The sequence below is a fragment of the Mandrillus leucophaeus genome, unplaced genomic scaffold (assembly GCF_000951045.1).
Source record: "Mandrillus leucophaeus isolate KB7577 unplaced genomic scaffold, Mleu.le_1.0 Scaffold599, whole genome shotgun sequence".
NCBI classification, from domain to species: Eukaryota; Metazoa; Chordata; class Mammalia; order Primates; family Cercopithecidae; genus Mandrillus; species Mandrillus leucophaeus.
In genome coordinates, this window is record NW_012106463.1 from 170811 (window position 1) to 192159 (window position 21349).

At 34.1% G+C, this 21349-nt stretch overlaps 1 protein-coding gene across 5 annotated transcripts in view; it reads left to right on the forward strand.

The window, feature by feature from the left end:
• The window catches only part of SOX6 (SRY (sex determining region Y)-box 6), a 532017-nt gene that overhangs the window by 147218 nt on the left and 363450 nt on the right, over nt 1-21349 (forward strand). For all 5 annotated transcript variants that reach the window (XM_011999550.1, XM_011999552.1, XM_011999551.1 and 2 more), the window contains exon 3: nt 18747-18954. In XM_011999550.1, coding sequence (XP_011854940.1) covers nt 18747-18954 — 208 coding nt within the window. The remainder of the gene's footprint in view (nt 1-18746; nt 18955-21349) is intronic.

A 21349-nucleotide genomic window follows, 5' to 3' on the forward strand; every position in this document is an offset into this window, starting at 1 on the left:
GTGACACTGCAACAAAATATGAGACCACATAGGTTCAAGCAAGAAAAATAATTTGTAATGGCATAAGCAAAGAAGGAGAATAGAAATTTTAGAAATAGGATTTCAAGGACCAGTTTGAGATAAAAAGTTTTAGATTCTGATTTTAATCATAATTACCTATTTTATAGACACCAAATTGTTGAATTATAAATTTAATGTGCTATGTTAATTAGTGAGAGCCATTTGAAGTTTGGAAAGTTAGTGTAAATAAGAGTCACTATCCTTCTCTTTCCACAACCACTATCACTTTCATCATGGCACCCGGTGTGCCAATACCTTTTTTGCAGAGGAATGTTGACACTGTCCACTAAAACATGCTTTTGTTCTCATTAGGACTGACTCATTAGGCTGGAATACATTTGCATAATTTTTTTTCATGGAAAAATGTACAGCATATTATTCTTTTTGATGTTAATAAGCATGGAGAAGAATATTTTTGTGATAATGTTTCATGACCTGTATATGATATTGTGTGTAATGAGTATCTGCTAGATTGCAACTGTAGAAAGGACAGATAAACTTATATAATGTTGGTGATCTTTTCTGCAGATTACATACAATTTTTTGGTGCAAATTATGTATAGCTACTTATATCAAACAGATAAATTACAATGTACATGTTATTTTGAGCCTTCCCTTCCTTATATTTTTTTTTCTTTTGCTTTAGAGTATAATTTAGAAAGGAGTTATCATCACTGGATACCTGAGTATATAGTACCTGCTAAAGTTCCAGGCACAAGGACTAACTTGTGAATAATATAGATAAGATCCCTGTTATCATAGAACTTACAGTATAGTAGTATGGCAGATAATAAAGAAATCTTATAGAGTGAGACAATTTCAGACAATAATAAGTACTATGAAGAAAATTAAGTAAGAAAATGTGATAGAGAATTACTCCTTTAAAAAGACCGGGGAAGGTCTTTTTGAGGAGGTGACATTTGAGCTGAAATTTGAATAAAAAGAGAGTTATTGTGCGAAGATTTGGAGAAGACACCCAGTCAGAGTGTATAATAAGTACAAAAGTGTTTTAGTTTGTGTGTTTGAGAAACAGAAAACAACAGGGTGGCTGGTGAGGGAGAGAATGGTATGAAATGAAATCGGGGAGGCTAGCAGATTGCAGATATTATGGAGTCTCATAGGCTACAGGGAGGTGTTTAAACTTTCTTTCAAGTGTAAGTAGAAGCCATTGGAAAATTTTAAGCAAGGGAGTAACATGATTTGATTTATGTTTTTAAAAGATCACATCGCCTGCTGTGTAGAGAGTGGACTGTGAGAGAGAACATCAGAAATAGGAACATGGATTAGGAAACCATTGCCATAGTGAAGGTGAGAGTTGGATGATAAGCGGAAGAGTGAACAGTTTAGGGAGATTCTTCATTGAAGAGTTCTCAGAGATTCTGAAGAAGACAAAATTTACACAAAGGGTGGAGAGAATATTTTAAGTAATGTACATGTGGGCAGAAACATAGTCAAGAATGACAAGAAATGAGGTTGGTGAGACCAAGGAGACGAGGGAAGAGAGTAGAAATGCTCTTGGCCAGAGAATGGGCCTCGGCGAGAGACAAGCTTTTTGCCTAAGAAGCAACTGTTAGTAGGTGGCTTCTGCGATAGGCCATGGGGATGTGGGTAAGGCACCAACACTCTCATGAGATATAAAATGTGATGATTGTAAGTGGGAACTTATGCACATGTGTACACTTACATTCTTATATTGATATATATTTTGGCAAAAATATACATCTGGCTTTTAACTACTAGTCTAAGTAGGTAGAAATAACCATAGTGGACTCTCAGCCCCAGAATATCTAAACTCCTTATAAGAGACCTACTTAAATTCCTCCAGGGGAGTTTTATCTTCTAGAAAAGTTTTAAAATAAGTTTCCATCTTAAATAAAAGATGTCAATAATGCCCTTTGCTGTAATTGAATGAAAATAATGGTAGGCGTCCTGAGATATTTAATAAATAACTATTGAGGAAAACACCTTCTTGCTTGCAAACAATTTCTGCTCTCTGCTCCTCTAGCTTTCAGTCTCATGAAGTTGCTAATCAACTCTGGAGTGTTTTTTGTTTTTCACTTGAAGTCATAAAATTGCTGGTGTGGACTTTGTACCATTTCTGGGAACGGAGCTATTGTCATTACATGATAACAGTCCAGGAATTTTTAGTGAGGATCTAATCTTCAGTCTTGCTGTTATGACAGACTTTGAGAAGATTTCTAATCTTGTTATTTTAGAGATTTTAAAAACTTGAATTGTTGGCAGTTTTTTGTAAGATTTTGTCATTTAAGGTAGTAGGCAGCACTCCTTACTTTTATTGGGACTGTACTTTAGAAAGTGTAGTGAAACCCACTCGTTCACTTGGTCCTAACTAGTGTATAGACATAATGATAACTCCTAAGGTAAGATTTATGTACATCTTTGTGGTACCTGATTGGCATATGAAGCACTGGAAAAAAGTCCATAAACCTGTGAGGTTTAGACTTCTTGAGACATTTAGTTACTACTTCTCTCATTTTTGGATTTTGGAAATACATTCAATTTTAGTAAAGTTAAAGCCTAAATTTCTGTTAACAGGTGAAAATGGTCATCCTTACCTTGAATCACTGCATAATATTTTCTAGGAAGACTTATGGGGGATTTCCCAGTTCCTGTAACTTTGAAACTATATTTGCATACAGTGCTATCTCTTTTTCAACCTATTTCAGAAATTTAATAACAGAAATTTATTTAGAATTTGAACTAAAAAATAAAACATTTTATTGCATGGAATCTGGCAAAGCTCTTGCTGTGGGTAGTGAAATAGACAACAAATGTTGTCTAGCGTTAACACATTGATTACCTTTATATTTTTACACCCTGATGATGTGTACTGTCCTTTAAAAAAAGTACGTATTTTTAAAAGTTCCCCAAATCTAAATTGTTTAAATTAAACAAAAGGGTTGCTGGTATGATACTTGGAAGTATCTCAATGTTTATGGAAATATAAATAATTTTTTCATGATTCTTAATTATATAATATGCCTTTCTAAGAATAATTTTTGGAAAAATTTTCTTTCTTACCTAGCATATTATTAAAATCTTCATCTAAAGTAGAGACATTAGGCCAGGCATAGTGGCCCATGCTTGTAATCCCAGCACTTTGGAAGGCTAAGGCAGGTGGATCACTTGAGGTCAGGAGTTTGAGACCAGCCTGGCCAACATGGTGAAACCCCATCTCTATTAAAAATACAAAAATTAGCCAGGTGATGCGTGTTTGTGGTCCCAGCTACTCAGAAGGCTAAAGCAGGAGAATCGCTTGAACCTGGGAGGTGGAGGTTGCAGTGAGCTGACATTGTGCCACTGTACTCCAGCTTGGGCGACAGATCAAGACTCCGTCTCAAAAAAGAAAAAAAAAAGTAGAGACATTAACATGCTCTGAAATAGTTGGCTTTTTTCCCCCCTTGGGCAAGAAGGAATCAGGTATGCATGCTGATTAACACACTCCAGTCATTAACATGTGATTATGTGGGCTGCATATTGAGCACCTGCCAAAATATAAAAATCCAGTGCTTTGCTACATCTGTGCAAAGACTTTTTGCATTTCTTTTGTATTTTGAAAGATCAAGGAAAACCGGACATTAGTATCTTTTTTTTTTCAGTGAAATAAAATTGCATATTCAGAATGTGTTTAAGGAGATGTCACATGTCATGTTTATTTTGATTTTAACTATTCATTCTGTGTAAGATCCAATGACTAGGGTTTCTAGTGCACTGACTATAACATGAACCCCTTAATGAACTCTATCACTGACATTCACTTACAATTTGCAACATTCCTGCATGTTCATAAGGATTATCTTTTCTTGGATTCAGCCAGTGTTCTCCTAATTTGCCTCAGTTTTATGTGATATTTCTATGTTTGATGGATATTTTGTTTTCATTCACTTTACCTATGTCCTGCTAGTGTATACCTCATAGTAATGCCAGGGCTGCTCCTGTGGTTTGGCTTCTCCTGTCAACTATCCCTCTGCAAACACTTCTGTATGACCAAAGTGTAGCTTAGAGTCTATAGCATTTACAGACATAGGAAAAGTAGCTTTTTGATAATTATTTAAAATAAGACTTGGTTACTAATAAAAAATCAGATATAGTCTAGTCTAGCATGAACAGTCTGATTGAGCAAGACTGTTCTACTTAGCTTTTATTTTTCTTAATGGATTCAAATGTCATTTGAATGTAGCTTTTTTAAAAAAATAAATTTTTTATTAAAATTGGTCAGGGTTAATCAATGGAAGCTAATCTCAGGACACCAATAATTTTCTGATTAAAGCAGAACTCTATGAGCATGTTTCAGTCCATAGGTGGTTCTGATTGATATATATTTTCTTGTATAGAAATCCTTCTTAAAATTTTTTCTTGCCTAGCCTCTGGCTACATTACTATAATGAAGTATGATAACTGGAACAGTGAAATCTGTACTTTTTTTTTCATAATGCTTCCAAGCAACATGTAGAAAATAATGTATATATTATATAGCATGCAGTTGTTTATATGACTAATTTGAACTTTTTGTGATTAGAATGAAATATTAATCTCAAAGTCCTGGTAGATCAGCAGGAATAAGATGGTGACAACTGTGATACACAGCATATTACTTTGGGACGAGGAAGCCAGGATTGTGTTTGCACACCTTGAGACCTACCTTCTTTAATTTGGAGAGGGTTGCTTTCCATAAAGGCAAGTTTAACACAATGAATCCTATTAGCATCATTTGTTTGAAGATGAGGTTGAAAGGGCTGTCTCTGATTATTCAAACCACCTGCATCAAGCAGGAAAGACCCTACTCTGTTCCCTCCACAAATATATCTAATCTTTCTTGAACACCTATAATGAATATGCATTAATTACCTTGATATGGAAATTATTCCATGTTTGATTGTCTTCTGCAAAAAAGTTTCCTTGCTTTCCAGGAGAAGCATAACCTTTTAAAGAAGAGCAACTTCAAGCCATTATTACTTTTGTCAATACAGCTTTCAATGTGATGACATATTTATTTTTTATGGTATTAACCTTTACTACATTCTCTTGACCCCTAGGCATTGTTTTTAGGTGATGGAAATTGAGTTCAATAATATATCTTTGTGTAAACCACATTCTAAATTCCAAAGTATAAATTACAAACCTTTGCTAATAAAATTTTACAATCAGGTTGAAATTCGAAATGAATATTTATGCTTTTCATTTATCTTCTTTATATTTCATTAGCACCCTGGAAAATGGAAAACCTTATTTAATAAAATGATTGGAAATTATTTGGTAAACTTTTGCTTTCATTATAATTTAACTCTGATTTGTTTCTACTCCCAGTGTACTGAGAGTACTCAGAAAACAATATTCTCAAATGTCTCAAAATTTCTGAGAGGAAGTATGCCCTCATTCAAGCACAGATAGATTATGGTGGTATAATAGAAGAGATTCATTTGCCGAGAAATGAATAATTCAAATATTTATATGATAATTACTTTTATTTATTAATTTTTTGTCAGTTCCAGTGGCAAGTAATAATTTTTTGCATGAGCACTGAGTTAGTCAGGATTAAACTAACGTAATCCGTGAATGAATTCAGAAAACTTTTGCTCTTGAGTTTAGAGTCAATATTTGACTTTGTTATATTAATTTATTTCATACCTGGTATGCTTCTACTTAAGATGATTCTCTCATTTTTATTCTCTCATTGATGTATTTCAGATATAATTTGATTATAGTTCATTTATTTTGCTTTCTGAAATTAACAGTAAAGTTAGAATTTGGCTGTCCTTTTGGTTACTGTTCTCTTGTATGACACAGTAGGTCAAGGAATGAATCTATGTTTTTGGATATTTGGAAGTTAAGAGGGAAAAATAAAAATTCAGAGAGAAGTTTTTCTTTCCAGAGAGAAAATATGGGCTCTGTGATTGTAGTTGAGTCATCAGTCCAAAGTTGTATATTGCATTCAGGTAGAAGAATGCACAGCTTCCAAACACTGTGAGCACCTGATGGCAGTTAGACTTATTTGCTGCCTTGTGTTAAATTGGTGACATTTTGTGTCCCGTTTCCCTTTTGCTGGAAATGTATATAGAGATAGGTGGGTGGATGCATGGATGAGTAAATAGATTGTTGTTTTATAAGTAACATAACCTCTGAGGAATCATTTTTAGTTTCTTTGTATTTGTTCTAGTTGTAAGACCTTAAACAAGAGAGTTAGAGATGTTATTTAAAATGTTCTGAATTATAAAGAGTTTATCGGTAGCCCACCACATGAATTTACCATATTAGAAGAAAATTTGAAGGTTCTTTCAGTGAAATCCTCAAACTTGGGAGCTTTACTGGGCAAGATCTAGTGAAGAGAGGAGATTGTTGAGCTCACAGGGTGGCCCTGAGTATGTATGACACAAAGCAATCTGTTCTCTCGACTCTCTTCTTTAGGCAAACTGGGCGTTGAAAGGACTTAACTGTCAATAGAGTTGCGTCTCTATTAAGGAACAAATGGATTTGACAAACCTTGATTGGGCTCTGGTACTTTTTAATGTTAAGATTTGTGAGGTATGAAGAGCATACCATGAGTTATTTCTTTTCATTTAAAGCATACTAGTTACTTTGCTTATTACAAAAACAACAGCAAACAATATGGATGTCACTCAAATGGGGATGAAAAGAAAACAACTGCAGAGGAGGAGAGCATGAGGAAGATTGACTTGACACCAGAGTAAGTGGTTCCTTCTTCAGAGGAGCTCTGTGGAATCATTTGAGACTCTCCAATTTGTCCAACATCTCCAGCTTCTGCATAATCACTCCCTTTATTTCTCAATGCCTTAAATTCCCAAAAAGACATTCTTTTTGTTCAGTAGGGGGTCCTTTTTTTTAAAATTTTTTTTCTCTGGGGTCCTTAGAGGGAACACAGGTTACCTCCTAGAAAGCCTATGTTCATCTCTGCCCTAATTTGCTGTGTGACCTTAGGGAAGTCACTTTATATCTCTTGACTTCAATTTCCTCAGTTCGAAAAGAAGGATTTGAACTATAATCACTAAGCCTCTTGACACTTCTCACTTTCTTGGTTTCAATGTTAAAATTGGGATAGCCAATTTGACTTAGCTTAATACTATTGTTTAGATTGAGTATCATGTATATGGTAGTTTGGGTATCAATGAATTGCCACATGAAAATAACTATCTAGAGTTGGTAGGCACATGAACCAGTCAATAGTTTAATGTTGTTTTTGTTTGTTTGTTTTACTTGGAGTCTTGCTCTGTTGCCCAGGCTGGAGTGCAGTGGCTTGATATCGACTCATTGGAACCTCCGCCTTCTGGGTTCGAGTGATTCTCCTGCCTCAGCCTCTCCTGAGTAGCTGGGATTACAGGTGTGTGCCACCACACCTGGCTAATATTTTGTGTTTTTGGTGGAGACAGGATTTCACCATGTTGGCCAGACTGGTCTTGAACTCCTGCCTTCAACTGATTTGCCCGCCTTGGACTCCCAAAGTGCTGGGATTATAGGCATGAGCCACTGTACCCGACCAATAGTTGAATATTGATAGAATGTTGATTTAATTGCTGGGAAATTCACTATCAGACCTGCCTTAAAGCTCTGCTTACATGGTATGAAATCTTTAAAACGTGACATCTCTAAAGCAGGTGATAGTGTGTCTTAATTCTTGTTGTTCAGATGGTACTGAGTATATTGAATTTAGGGCACTACTCTTTAAGAGATCTATAGAGAGAAACAATTGGAACACACTCAGAGGAGAATGTTCAGATTGGCCAAACTGTGTTTTATGAAGAAGAAATGAAGGTAAAAGGGATATTTTCCCTAGATGAAGAGAAGATAGAAGGGTACTGTACTAGCTGTGAGTATGTATTGAACAACTGCCATTCTGAATGTTTCCATGGAATAGAAATATGGATTGGAACAGGTTTCATATTTCTATCAAGAAGGATTTTAGATAACCCTCAGTAAATGGAATGGACCACTTTGGGAACTGCTAAATCCTCTATTAGTGAAAGTGTTTAGGGAGAGGCCAAACAGCCACTTGTCAAGGAAATCTTAACACTAACCACCACCATTTAATGATCACTTACTATGTCATGACACTGTTCTAAGTGTTTTATTTTTATTGATTCATTTAATTCCCATAATAACTCTTTGAGATAAATTCTTTATTGCACCATTATTATTGCCATTTTGCAGACAAGGAAATTAAGGCAAAAAGAACTTGTCTGAGCTTATATGGATGAGAGGTGGAAAAGCTGGGATTTAAACTGGAAAATCTTGCCCAGGGTGCCTGTACTTTGTTAACTATTTTATTATTCCGTCTTCTCTTGCACAGGGAATTCAAGTGCTAGATGGCATTGAACAATTGGAGTTTTAAAGACCTTTGAATCTTGAGATTCTAATTTTGTGTGTGAGGCTGGTAGTGTATAGATAATGCAGGGCTTTTCTATGTGCCTGTCTTGACAGGTTTGGGGATGTTTTCTGTATTTAATCTATTCACTATATTTACTTCTATTTGTTAAATAGAATGTTAATGAGGCCATTCAACAAACTTTTGGGTTTGTTATTTTTTTTTCTGCAAATTGAAATAACATTTAGGAAACAACAGCTTATTTTTAAAGCCTTGGGAATCGTGACACTTTAGCAAATATTGGTAACAAATCTATTTTCTGACACATCTATGAATAATTTTATTGTTACTCAACAGCATAGTAATAGTGACAAGTGGCATATGTTATTTCAGTTTTGAAAATGTTATGTAAATCTAATATACTAGCAAATATCAGTTTTAATAAAAGCAAAAATACTCTTTCACTGTCATTCAAAAAATGATACTTTTGTCATAAATAATCTGTTGGCAATTAGAATCAAATACCGCATTTTAATTTATATATGCTTCTTTAACCCAATTCTTTTCCTTACAGTATGTCACATTAGAAAAAAACATAACTTTTTTCCTCTGAGAAAGAACCATAAATGTTTGCAATTTAATCTTCAGCATATTGAAAAGGTTAGATTTCCTTTGTTAGCAAGAAGTTATTGGAACCTAAATCTTTTCTGTCAGTCAATAAGACTATAGTAGAAGGTGTCTTATATAGCACAGTTGGCAAGTAGTTTTTGTTCATCAAAAAAACAAAAGATTGTTTAAGGTGGAGAATCAGAAAAAATATTACATATATTGTCTATGGTATAAGTTAATATAATATAGTAAACATAGATGTGTATGTGTAACTTATATAGCATAATTTGGACATTTAATTGAAACTTTAAATATATAAATGCACTGCATAGCAAGGAAGGATGGGGTTTAGTGGTGGGAGCCATGTGACCTGGCAGGGAAGATTGATCACTAAGTTGGTTGATTTGCCAGTCCATGGTAATTTAAAACATAAATGACTTTTGGTTGTTTTTGCTATTGTGTTAACTTCTTACATAAATTGTAGCTCCTTAATTGCCTCCAGTCAAAGACTACCAGGAACATATCTGTAGCTGAACACATTGGGTTTATTACTCATTTTTAATGAGGGAGAATATATGCCATAGTGAACCATAGAGCATCTTAGGAAGAGAGTGTTCTATTTGGACCTATTTTAGGGTTTGGGCTTTCTTTTGGTGATTTTGAGTAGGGCCTAAGGAAACAGAAGTTTGTTGTAGATTGACTGCTGTCTGAAACCGGGGCAAATCTATGATTGGATATCTCAATAAACCTTTTCTATAGGGAGGGCAGACTAGGTTGAGGATAACATTGCAACTGGAGAGGCTACAACTAAAATGGAAAACAAAGCAAAACTGACAGCATACAATGCTATAAGAATGAATACATTTAATTCATTCTTGCTACTGGATACAGGAAAGGTTACAAGTGAATAGTATTCTGTTCTTACAATTAGACTGGGTAGCAGGTAGTGTACTGGGTAGCAGGAAGTTGATTCTTGCAGCTACTTATGCCATTTCCCAATCATTTCTCCCAATTGCAGTGACTCCCACCTGTATGTGGGTTTCAATTTCATTATATAGGCAAGATTCAACTCCTGACCTATGCTTTCTGACTCTTAATTCCTGACATCTGATCTGACTTTTGCAACCCCAGCCCACTACTCTCCTCTGCTTCCAGTATGGCTCACCATCTGCATTCCTTGTCTAGGTGTGGTCGGCAATCCAGCTGAATCAGAGCAGTAGTGTACTGTAGCTGCTCCTGGACACAGTAGAGAGAATTCATATGAGATAGGATAAATAAGAATTGATAGTATTCCTAGAAAAAGCAAATTAGAAGTGCTAAAGTTCCTGGAGTTTTGTGAGAAGCCAGATCTCAATGGAATTGGTTTGAGGTGAACGTTGATAATGAAGAAAGTAATGTAGTTTAGTATTTATTATTCCACTTAGATGAACAAGTATGAATAAAAACTTAAAAATGGTGCCAGTGGTTTTCATGACTGTATTTGCAGAATTGAAAATTGAAAAAAAGGGCAATTGGACAAAGGACATTTGTATTTAATAAGAGTAGCTATCATTTATTGAGTACTTATATGCTAGGCATTGTACTAAGTGCTTTATGCATGATTCATTTCTCATAGCAACTATTTGAGGATATAATTATAGCTCTACCCTATAAAAAGGCAGAGTCTAATTCCCATTCCCTTGACTATTGGCAAGGCTTGGTGACTCACTATTGAACAGAATGCAGTGACAGTTATACAGTGTGATTTCCCAGGCAAAGTTAGAAACAGTGGTATAGCTTTCATCTGGCTGTCTCTTGGACACCACATCAGAAAGAAGTTTCGCTATCCTGAAATTAACATACTGTAGAAAAGAGACCATGCAGAAAGGTCATGTAGAGACAGAGTAAGATGTCCAAGAAACCCTAGTTACCCCAGCCCCGAGCTCTTAAAATGTTCCCAGCCCAGGTACCTTATCTGTGAGTAAAAACGTCATTGAGATGACTTTGGCCTTAGCCACTGACTTAACTGTAACCTCATGGGAGACTTGGAGACAGAACCACCCAGCCCAGATGCTCTCAAATTCCTGACCTACAGATACCATTAAGGATAATAAATGATTATTTTTGTTTTAAGCACTTTGTTTTGGGATGATTTCTTATACAACAATACTTAAGTAATACAAGTTACTTCTTTGTAATTCTTTGACTAAGGTGAATAATAAAGTATAATTTTTGCCTCAAATATAGATAAATCTCCTTTCTGGAAATGAATGGAAACAAAAAGCCTTAGAAGGTAGTAATCATTGACGTTGTGGCATCTTTTACTGTTGAGAGTGACTTTTTAAAAAAAAACTATAGCCTTATGGAATAGAAAAAACATTGGATTTGGTGTCAGAAAACCTGCACTTAAAGATTGTTAGCTGTACTGGTCCTGCCTATGTGACATGGAGGGAACAATCTTGCTGAGTGTGGTTTTTTTCCTGCTGAAAGTGAAGATGTAGAATTTGGTATCTAGTTGTTGGTGACATATTTTTAGAATGACATCTAGAGACGAATGCATCAGAGGAGGGTGATGAAGGGTCTGGAAATCATGGCAAATGAGAAATGGGTTTAGAAAGTGCAGGAGTTTTACCTAGAAAAAGACTATTAATTTGATGTCTTCATTAAGATATTTGAACAACTCTCACATGGAAGAGGAAATAGATTGATATTATGCATCTTTTGAGAGCAAACAGGAAACAATGTGTTGTAATTAATGTTTTAGTCCAATACTGCTGCTAATAACAAAATACCATACACTGGGTAATTTATAAACAATACACATTTATTTCTCACAGTTCTGGAGGCTGGGAAGTCCACGATCAAGGCACCAGCAGGTTTGGTGTCTGGTGAAGGCCCAGACTCTGCTTCCAATATGACACCTTGTTACTGTATCATCTAGACAGGACCAACAAACTGTGTCCTCCCATGGTGGAAGGGCGGAAGGGCAAAAAGGACCTAACTGTTTGCCCTCAGCACTTTTATAAGGTTGCTAATCCCATTCATGAGGGCTCTGTTCTCATAACTTAATCACTTCCTAAAGTGATTAGGTCTTAGACTTTGATTTATGAGTTATGGGGGGACATATATTCAAACCACAGCAATAAGTATCTAGATTTTAGCTTACATGAAGATTAATTTTTTAATAATTAGATTTATTAGAAATAATATTTGCGATCCTTCAACTATAGGAATGCCAAGGAAAGAAAGCTTGTTTATTTTTTTCTGGGTTTGGTAGAGGGAAACTATAATATACTGACTCTCTCGACATCTTCAAGAAGGCCAAAATCTATTCTTTTAAATTACTATTTTTTTCTGTTTCCCCTAAGCATCTGTGTATAAAATAGCTTTTGTTTTTCTTTACTACATGAGTCATATGTTTATGGAAGATGAATTAGAAAACACAGATAAGCAAAAAAGGAAATGAAAATTACCAACAGTCTTACCACCATTTAGGAATCGCTATAAATATTTTGATATATCTTTCCAGTTTGTGTATGTTTGTGTGTAGGGGAGCACATTCACACTTATGCACACATATAAATAATTGGTGTTATAATCTAAATACTACAGTATATGCTTTTTTTTTTCATTTAATACATCTTTCCTTGTGAATAAATTATTTCTGTGACTTTGATATTTATATTTAAATGTGAAGATGAAATTTATTTTGTGATTAAAAGTATTATTTGTGATAGTACATTTACAAAATGTAGAGAACTTCAAAAAGGAAATAAAATTATCTGTTATCCCAATACTCAGAGGACCATTAACATTTTATTGTGTGCTATGATCTCTTTTTTTCTGTACATAATTTTTGTAATGATGTATAATGTGCTACCAAACAGTAGGTCTTATTCCTTCTATCTAACTATATTTTCATACTTTTATTCCCCACCACCACTAGCCTTTCTAGCCTCTGGTAACCACTGTTCTATTCACTACTTCTCACATGTGAGTGAGAACATGTGATATTTGTCTTTCTGTGCCTGGCTTATTTCACTTAACATAATGTCCTCCAGTTCTATTCATGTTGTTGCAAATAACAGAATTTTATTCTTTTTTTTTACTGTAAATAATACTCCATTGTGTATACATACTACATTTTAAAAATTCATTTATCTGTTGATGAAGGTGATGGATATCCTAATTCCCCAAATTTGATCATTACACATTATATGCTTATATCAAAATATCACATGAACCCCATATATATGGGCAACTATTATGTATCCAAAATTTTAAAATAAGAAAGTGTATTAATTTTATTAATATACTTTTAACTAACAATACATTATGAATATTCCCACATTTCATTAAATTTTCTGCAAAATTATTATTTTCAGCAGCTCCAAAACATTCCATCATATAGATAAAATCATAATACACTCAAATAATTCCTACAATTGGAATAACTAGGCTGCCGATAGTTATTCATCACTATAAACAACAGTATGTTCAATAGATATATTTGTTTTTAATGGCTGTGTTGTATTCCACTATGTAGTTGTATCATAAATTCCTTATGTTTTAATATCTCGGTTCGAAATGTTTAGCTTAAGCAATCTTGTCATTGTTGGAGCAAATCTTTACTCTTCACCTAATGTTTGATTTTTTTTCTTTTTTTTTGAGAGACAGAGTCTGGCTCTGTTGCCCAGGCTGGAGTGCAGTGGAGCAATCACAGCTTACTGTGGCCTTGACCTCTTAGGTTCAAGCAATTCTCTCTCCTCAGCCTCCCGAGCAGCTGGGACCACAAGTGTGCACCACCACACTCAGCTATTTTTTTTTGTTGTTGTTGTTATTTGTAGGGATGGGGTCTCGCTATGTTGCATAGGCTGGTCTCAAACTCCTGGGCTCAAGTGATCTTCCTGCCTTGACTTCGCAAAGTGCTGGGATTACAGGTGTGAGTCACTGTGCCCAGCCTTTTGATTACTTTTGACACATTTGATAAGTAGTTGTTTCAAGTTTGTCAGTCCACACTTATTTAATTTTGTTGTATGCTCTGGAAGTCTATAGAACAAGCTTGAAGTCCTGAAATCCTTTAAGAGTTAAAATTTAGTTACAGATATGAAAATTACATGCAAAATAGTAATGAATATTTTATTCTAGTATATTATTAAATGCTAAATTATGTGGTTATGATTAAGTGCTTTGATGTGTAGTTTGGAGGGTAGCATGATAGTGAGGTCCAGTATAGTTAGGGGTGCTTCAAGGATGAAATGCAGTTTGATCTGAACTTTGAAGAGTGGGTTGGGTCAAAGTTAAGGAAGATATAGGGCATTCCATGGAAAAGCAACAAGACACACAAATGCCCAGAGATTTGAGTAATTTTGATATATTCAATACCATAAGATGGCTACTTAAATTTAAAGCCATTTGAATGCCATTGGTGAACAATCAGTTTTGAATAGTAACTTCTGAAAAATCTGAACGATATTCATTTTAATATTTTTTATTTTTAATATTTATCTCTTCAAATACTGGAAAACATCTTAATTAAAATTCTTGATTCGTAAATATGCAAAAACTGCTTTTCCTTTCCTAGAAACTTTGTCTAATAACTATTTTTTGATATTACTGTGCTTTTTAATCATCTACATATATTTTACATACTGTGTTTAATTGATTTCCAGTGAAATGCTCTTTAGATTATCTGAATCAACGTGGCTTTTTTCCTTTATTTGGGACTGGGATCCTTTTAAATCATATTTTGAAAATTTTCTTCACTGTAGGTTTGGTGGGGCTGCTGAAGTTAGGGGTTGAACGAAAAGAAATTTGTAGTAAATTTCCTTTGAATAAACTAATATTTACTAACTCAGTGCCCACATGTTCTTCTTTTTGTGGTGTTCATGTGTTTAGTCGTGTTAAACAGTGGTTGTTTTCAAAAGAAAGATCAAAAGAAGAAAAATAATTTCCTTTATGTTATTTTGAAGAATCACAACCAGCTTTAAAAATTTTTTACACAATTATATTCACATTATAATATTAAGGCAAAATACATTTATATGATTGTTCTTTAGGGAGCGGTATTTCTTAAAGTGGGATCAGGACCTGTGCATTGGAATCACTTGGGTTGTTCATCAATATTCAGATTCCTTGGCCCCATCATTGTGGAAGGTGGTATGGGGTGAAGGAATCTGCATTTTAACACACTTGCCAGATAAGTCTACACATTGAAGCTTGAGAACCACTACTTTAGGGATGTATTGTCTCAAGTCTCTTCGCAGCAGTCCTACAGTGACATGCATTAAGACTTGGTAGATATTATCATTGGACATTGGTTTAGTCCATTCTCACACTGCTATAAAGAAATACCTGAGACTGGTAATTTATAAAGAAAAGAGGTTTAAGAGCTTATGGTTCTGCAGGCTGTACAGGAAGCATGGCTGAGGAGGTCTCAGGAAATTTACAATCATGGTGGAAAGCAAAGGGGTAGCAGACACATCTTATATGGCTGGAGCAGGAGGAAGAGAGAGAGTGGGAAGGTGCTACACACTTTTAAACAACCAGATCTCATGAGAACTCACTCATTATCATAAGCAAGGGGCAAGTCTGCCTCCATGATTTAATCACCTCCCACCAAGCCTCTCCTCCAACATTGGGAATTACAATTCAATTTGAGATTTAGGCAGGGACACAAATCTAAACCATATCAGGTATTTTGCCTCAATTGATGTGTCATTGGACCTGTTTTGTTCTTAAGAAATTACAAAATAATCTGGGCTTTTTTTCGTAATAAAATTAATTTAAAATTATATAGCCTCCTTAAAAAAACCAGAGATTCTTTGTCAAGATTTTTTTTTAAAGTTGGCATTATTGACTTCATATTAGACAGTAACCTATTATAAGTTTATTAATTTATGTTCCCTTTTACTCAGATGAATTGCTTACAGACTTCCACTTATGAAAGGTTAATATTTGTTAGGTTTTAGAAAGTTAAAAAGCAGTGGCTGGAAATGGTAAATTTTGCCCCTTTCCATTGTTGTTAAGCATGGTATAACATGACTTACACGACTTAAGCCATTTGTTTTTATTTACTGCCTATTTTTACAATTTGGTGACATATTGCAAGTAATTCTTGTGGCTTTTATGGGGAAATCATGACTCTCTAGCCTCTTGCTGTCTGCTGCTTGGTAGTATTGAGCCACTTTGCACAGATTATGGGGCTAAGAACAGTGTGGGTCATCATTGCAATAAGGAACCCATGGTTATTGTCTGTGGTGCAGCATGGCAGTGACCACATTCGCATGAGTAAAGAACAAGAAACATAGTCCAACAAGTACGTAACAATACGTAAATAAGACTGTTTGGCATTAGTCCTGATAGGAAAAAATGGTACTCTTTGGAGCCTAAATGCTCTCAGGAAAATCTAAAGTTGTTACTAGGCTGGAGAGCCTCTCTTAGCATCTTTCAATTTCAGTTTGGCAGTGATGGAAAATCTCCTTTATTATAGTCAATGGTGAGTCATTTGTAGGTAACCACTTTCACATACTACAGTTTTGACTTGTTCTTTAATCCCTTAGGTTGAGTCAGGGTTTTTTTTGTTTGTTTGTTTGTGTGTGTGTGTGTGTTTTTTTTTTTTTTGGCTATAATGTGACAATAATTGGCATTTGAAATGAAAGCAACTGAAGTATGATTGATCAAATGGTGATTATTAATTCATAAAAGCCTTGGTCAGATGTCTAATATGGACTTTATTAAGAGGTTTAAATGGCTTTGACAAATATATCTCTGCATTTTCATTCACACAAGTGGAGAATGAACTGGCCGTTCCAAGGAGCCACATACTAGCCATGACTGGCATCTAAAAGAAGGGGTTCCTCTGCATCACTTCACAGAATTCTTGTAAACATTAAGTGAGATAAAACATCTTTCCTGGAGGAAGGAAGGGATCTAGAAGGAAGGTAAAGAGGAGCTCTCTTCCCTGCCCTGCCCCATTTATTTTATCCTTTTCCGTTTATTTCAGCGTAAATATATTGAGCAGCTCTATTCTGGGCATTGTACTAGCAATGGGTATGCAGAAAAAATTGAGATTTAGCTCTTAATCAAAAGATTCAGCTTTATTGAGATAAAATAAATATACCATGTAATTTACCCATTTAATGTATACAGTTCAATTGTTTTTAATATATTCCCAGGTTTCACAAGATTTATCTTAGTTTGAGACTCATAAACATTTTTTACTTCACAATTCCTCAGGTCCAGAAGGAAGAAAAATCTCTTTGGTCCCATTCCTAAATCTGTTCCTTCCTTCAGGAAATAGTACCTACCAGTTGTTAAACACCACCTCAATATTGTGAGCCCAGCACTATGCCTTGGTACCTTACAAATATTATCTCATTGTGTGCTTTCAATAACCCTGAAAATCCATTTTTTCCCACCTTATATACAATGACAGTAATCCGAAATACCTAGCATTTGTTGAGTACAATTATTATGTCTTTTAATATATGTAGAAATTTACTGCTCTAGATATCATTTTCCTTTTCTCCCCTTTTCCCATTAGTTATTAACTATGTAACTTTTGCCTCATGCTTGTCCTTATGCTCTTGACTCTTACTGGGCTTCCTTGTGAAGGAAAGAGATAGAGGAGCAATTAGGATTTTCAGGAGTCTGATGGTGATCACAAAGACTGGCTGACTTACTTTACACACGTTTTTAAAAATATAAATATAGGGAGAGAGAATACCCTTGTGCAAACAGATAAAAGGTGAATGCAAGGCTGCTGAAGGGCTACGGCAAAATAATAGCTGTTTCCAACCCTCAGTTCCAATTTAAAGAAATATAAAAATATTTTATTTCTATGAACTTTTAGGTGTTTGTTTTCCACCTACGATTTGCTTTTTCCTTTTCAGCTGATCCACCTAACCCTCTTCGCAGTTAGCTAACTTCTCTATACTATGAAGTAATTCCTGCACACATATTTCTGCAATAACCCTGTCCCTTTTTTTAAAAAAAAAAATACTTCTCACCTGAGGATAAACTTGTCCCTTTGTAAAATAAAATAAAAAAAGACATTTTTTTTTTTAAATGCTACATGAAAAATGTGCTGAAGTATCAGTGGTAAAGGTAAGGAATATAAAGAGACTTCTGTAACTTTGGACAGCTGTATAGCTAGAAAAACCAAAACAAAACAGTTTTCTCCAAACCCCAGCACACGAAAATACTCAGGTTGGCTAACTTTCTGGCACTGATTTAGATCATTTATATATTTTCTGGTGAACAATGAACATTGGCTACTGAAGCTAACTTTTCTACTGGTTCTAAATTAAGGACAGTGTTTTTTATGATGTGCTTCTTTTTATGCTATGGCAAGAGTGTTGCTAATAAAAGCGTCCAATTAAAAGAAAAACTTTACCAAGCCTAATAATTAGTCATTGAATCTGAACTAATTTAAATGAAAGGTGTAAATGAGTAAGGGGTTTAAAGGTTTGTTTTTGAAGCACTTAAACTGCTTTATATTTAAAAAACCACACAGTTTTAATCTGCAACTTCACATTAGTTCCTTTGACAATGGCTTCTTTAATGCTTTGTTTAACCAGTATTGTTTAATCAGAATTGTATTTTTTATTTGTCCTACTAAATTACTTATATCTTATTTTAATTAGTATATTTTATTTGTCCTACTAAGCATCATATACTGTCCTGAGTTTGGGATTTTTTTCTCCAGTAGCTTGCAAAGAAATGTATATTCTAATGGCTTTATTTTTTATTTTTCTAGGAATCAGAGAATAATAAGTTATGTTCCCTATATTCCTTCCGAAATACCTCTACCTCACCACATAAGCCTGACGAAGGGAGTCGGGACCGCGAGATAATGACCAGTGTTACTTTTGGAACCCCAGAACGCCGCAAAGGGAGTCTTGCCGATGTGGTGGACACACTGAAACAGAAGAAGCTTGAGGAAATGACTCGGACCGAACAAGAGGGTATGTGTGGACTTCACTGTTGGGTTCTTTTTTTTTTTCTTTTTCTTTTTCTTTTAAAGATTACAGGCCTTAAAAAAAAAAAAAAGGTGGGATTTCAAGGGCAAGGGCCAGAGGAGTGCATAATTGGCACTAGCTAGGAAAAAGTTATTCAGAGGTTACCATGGTGATGGCAGATTGTGATCCATTAGGAGTGTTAAACAGATAGCTCCGTTTTTCTAAAACTTTGTGCATTTTGTTTGGTTCTTAAGATAACAAATTAAGATTTTAAACTGACCATAATCCTACTCTGGAAAAAGGTAATAAGGGATTTTTCCTAGCTGCAACTTTATTTTTCATTTTTTCTCCCCTATTTCCTTGTGGTGAAGAGTATTTCTTTATAAAAATGTCAACTGTTTAAAAGACAAAATTAAAAAGATTTCTTTTCATTTTTATAAATATATTATCTCCTAACATTGTAGAATGGAGATTAGAGGGCTTCAAATATTGTTAAAACTGAAAGTATATGAGTGACTTTTTTGATACATGACATCTCTTGCAGTATCCCACGTCTGCCTTCTCTACTCTGTACAAGAGTTCACTCAGGTTCAGGTACATAGTAGAAAACAGAAATGAAGCAAGACCCTCCAATAATATTTTTAAACAAAGTAAATCAAGTCTAAGTGATGATTATACTATGTTGCACTTTCAGTTTTTATGTACAGATTTTAGGCCTTAAAATGTAGAGTAATTAATAGCTCTGGATTTATTACTAGCATTGCAAGTTAACTTGATACTTTTGTGATACTATAGACAAATTGGGATTTGATATTAGGGAATTTTTCATGTAACTTAATTTTATTCCTTTGAGGGCTCAAAAACTTAAAAGATTCCAATTAATTTTTGTAGAAGTCTTTCTAAAATATATTGCATGCTTCCCTGTTTTACTAATCAGGTAATATGACACAAAGTGGTTTTTTTTTTTTTTTTTTTTGATTATCTAGGGTCATAATACAGTAGACTAGGAACTTCAGTACCCTTCAAACAATTATGTGACCCTGGGTAAATTCTTCAATCTACTCGAGCCACAAAATTTAAAATTTGGTTACTGACTTTGCAACTTAAACATTTTGAGGATTAATACTAATAATGAATATGTCTTTAATTAACTATAAACTATATAAATATTAACTATAAACTATATACATTTGACTTATTGTATTATATTATATATAATATATATAACTGATATATTATAAATGTCAAGTATTTTGCTGTGCTATAATAATGCCCCTAGTGATCATTGAGATTATTAGTACTTTGATTTTATGGCTATTTTTCTTTTCAATTATGAAACTTAAGAGTTCTTGTGTCTGCTTGATATATATATCTTTTATGTATACGTATATTTTTTGGGTATGTGTGTTGGTTTCTCCTTCAATATCAGGTTGCAGGCTATTATTTCTTGCTTAGCTGTAAATAATTTCTAATTTTCTCCTATTTACTTATAGGTTATAAAATTAGATAATCAGGACATTCTGGACTGTATTTGAAATATGAACAAGTATATTCTGGAGGTGTTGCTGAGAGATTCTGGAAAATACATATGATCTTTAGTGCACAAACTACATGCTGACACTTTTGGCTTCTGAGACTTTTTTTCCCACGTTCTTGTTCTGAATAATGGGGATTGCCAGATAATTATCTACTAAATAAGTAAGATCACTAGATTACTTTTAATTGTGATCCACCAAAAGATGGTTTTAGTTCTATAAGTAAGTGGTTTTCAAAATACTTTGGTGGACTCTTTAATGTAAAAATGAAGACATTGGTGATGATTTTTTTTCCTGAACTACTAGGGAATTTTAAATCATTTTTTCCTTGCAAGTAATGGTTAATTTTCTATTTGTCCTCTTTGTTACCATGTGTTACAGTTGATTTTGTACAAGAGAGACACTTACAGAATGAGACAGTAGTCCTTTAAGAGTCATTTATTACTGTATTTCTACTAGTAATGAATGTTTTCATACTCTACAGATCTTTTTTTTTGCAATATGTATGTTTTAAAAATCAGAAATTCAGACATCTTTAGTATATATTAATGTAAGTAATATAAATATATTAAATGCAGATATGAAATGACCAAAAACATGCTCATCAAATTTGCCAATCTCACAAATCTGGAACAGTGAATATAATACATTAAAGAAACAAAGCTTAAAACGTTTTGACAAAGTGAAACTATGAACTTAAAAATAACCTACCAAGATAAAATTTAATAGATCTTATTATCAAGTTCAGAAGTTGTGACCCAAATTCCAGCTGCACAAGTAATTACTGAAGAAAATTCAAATAACAGCCAGATGAATTATAAAAATAATAAAAAATAAAAACCTAAGAGTTTTAAGTCACAGAAAAT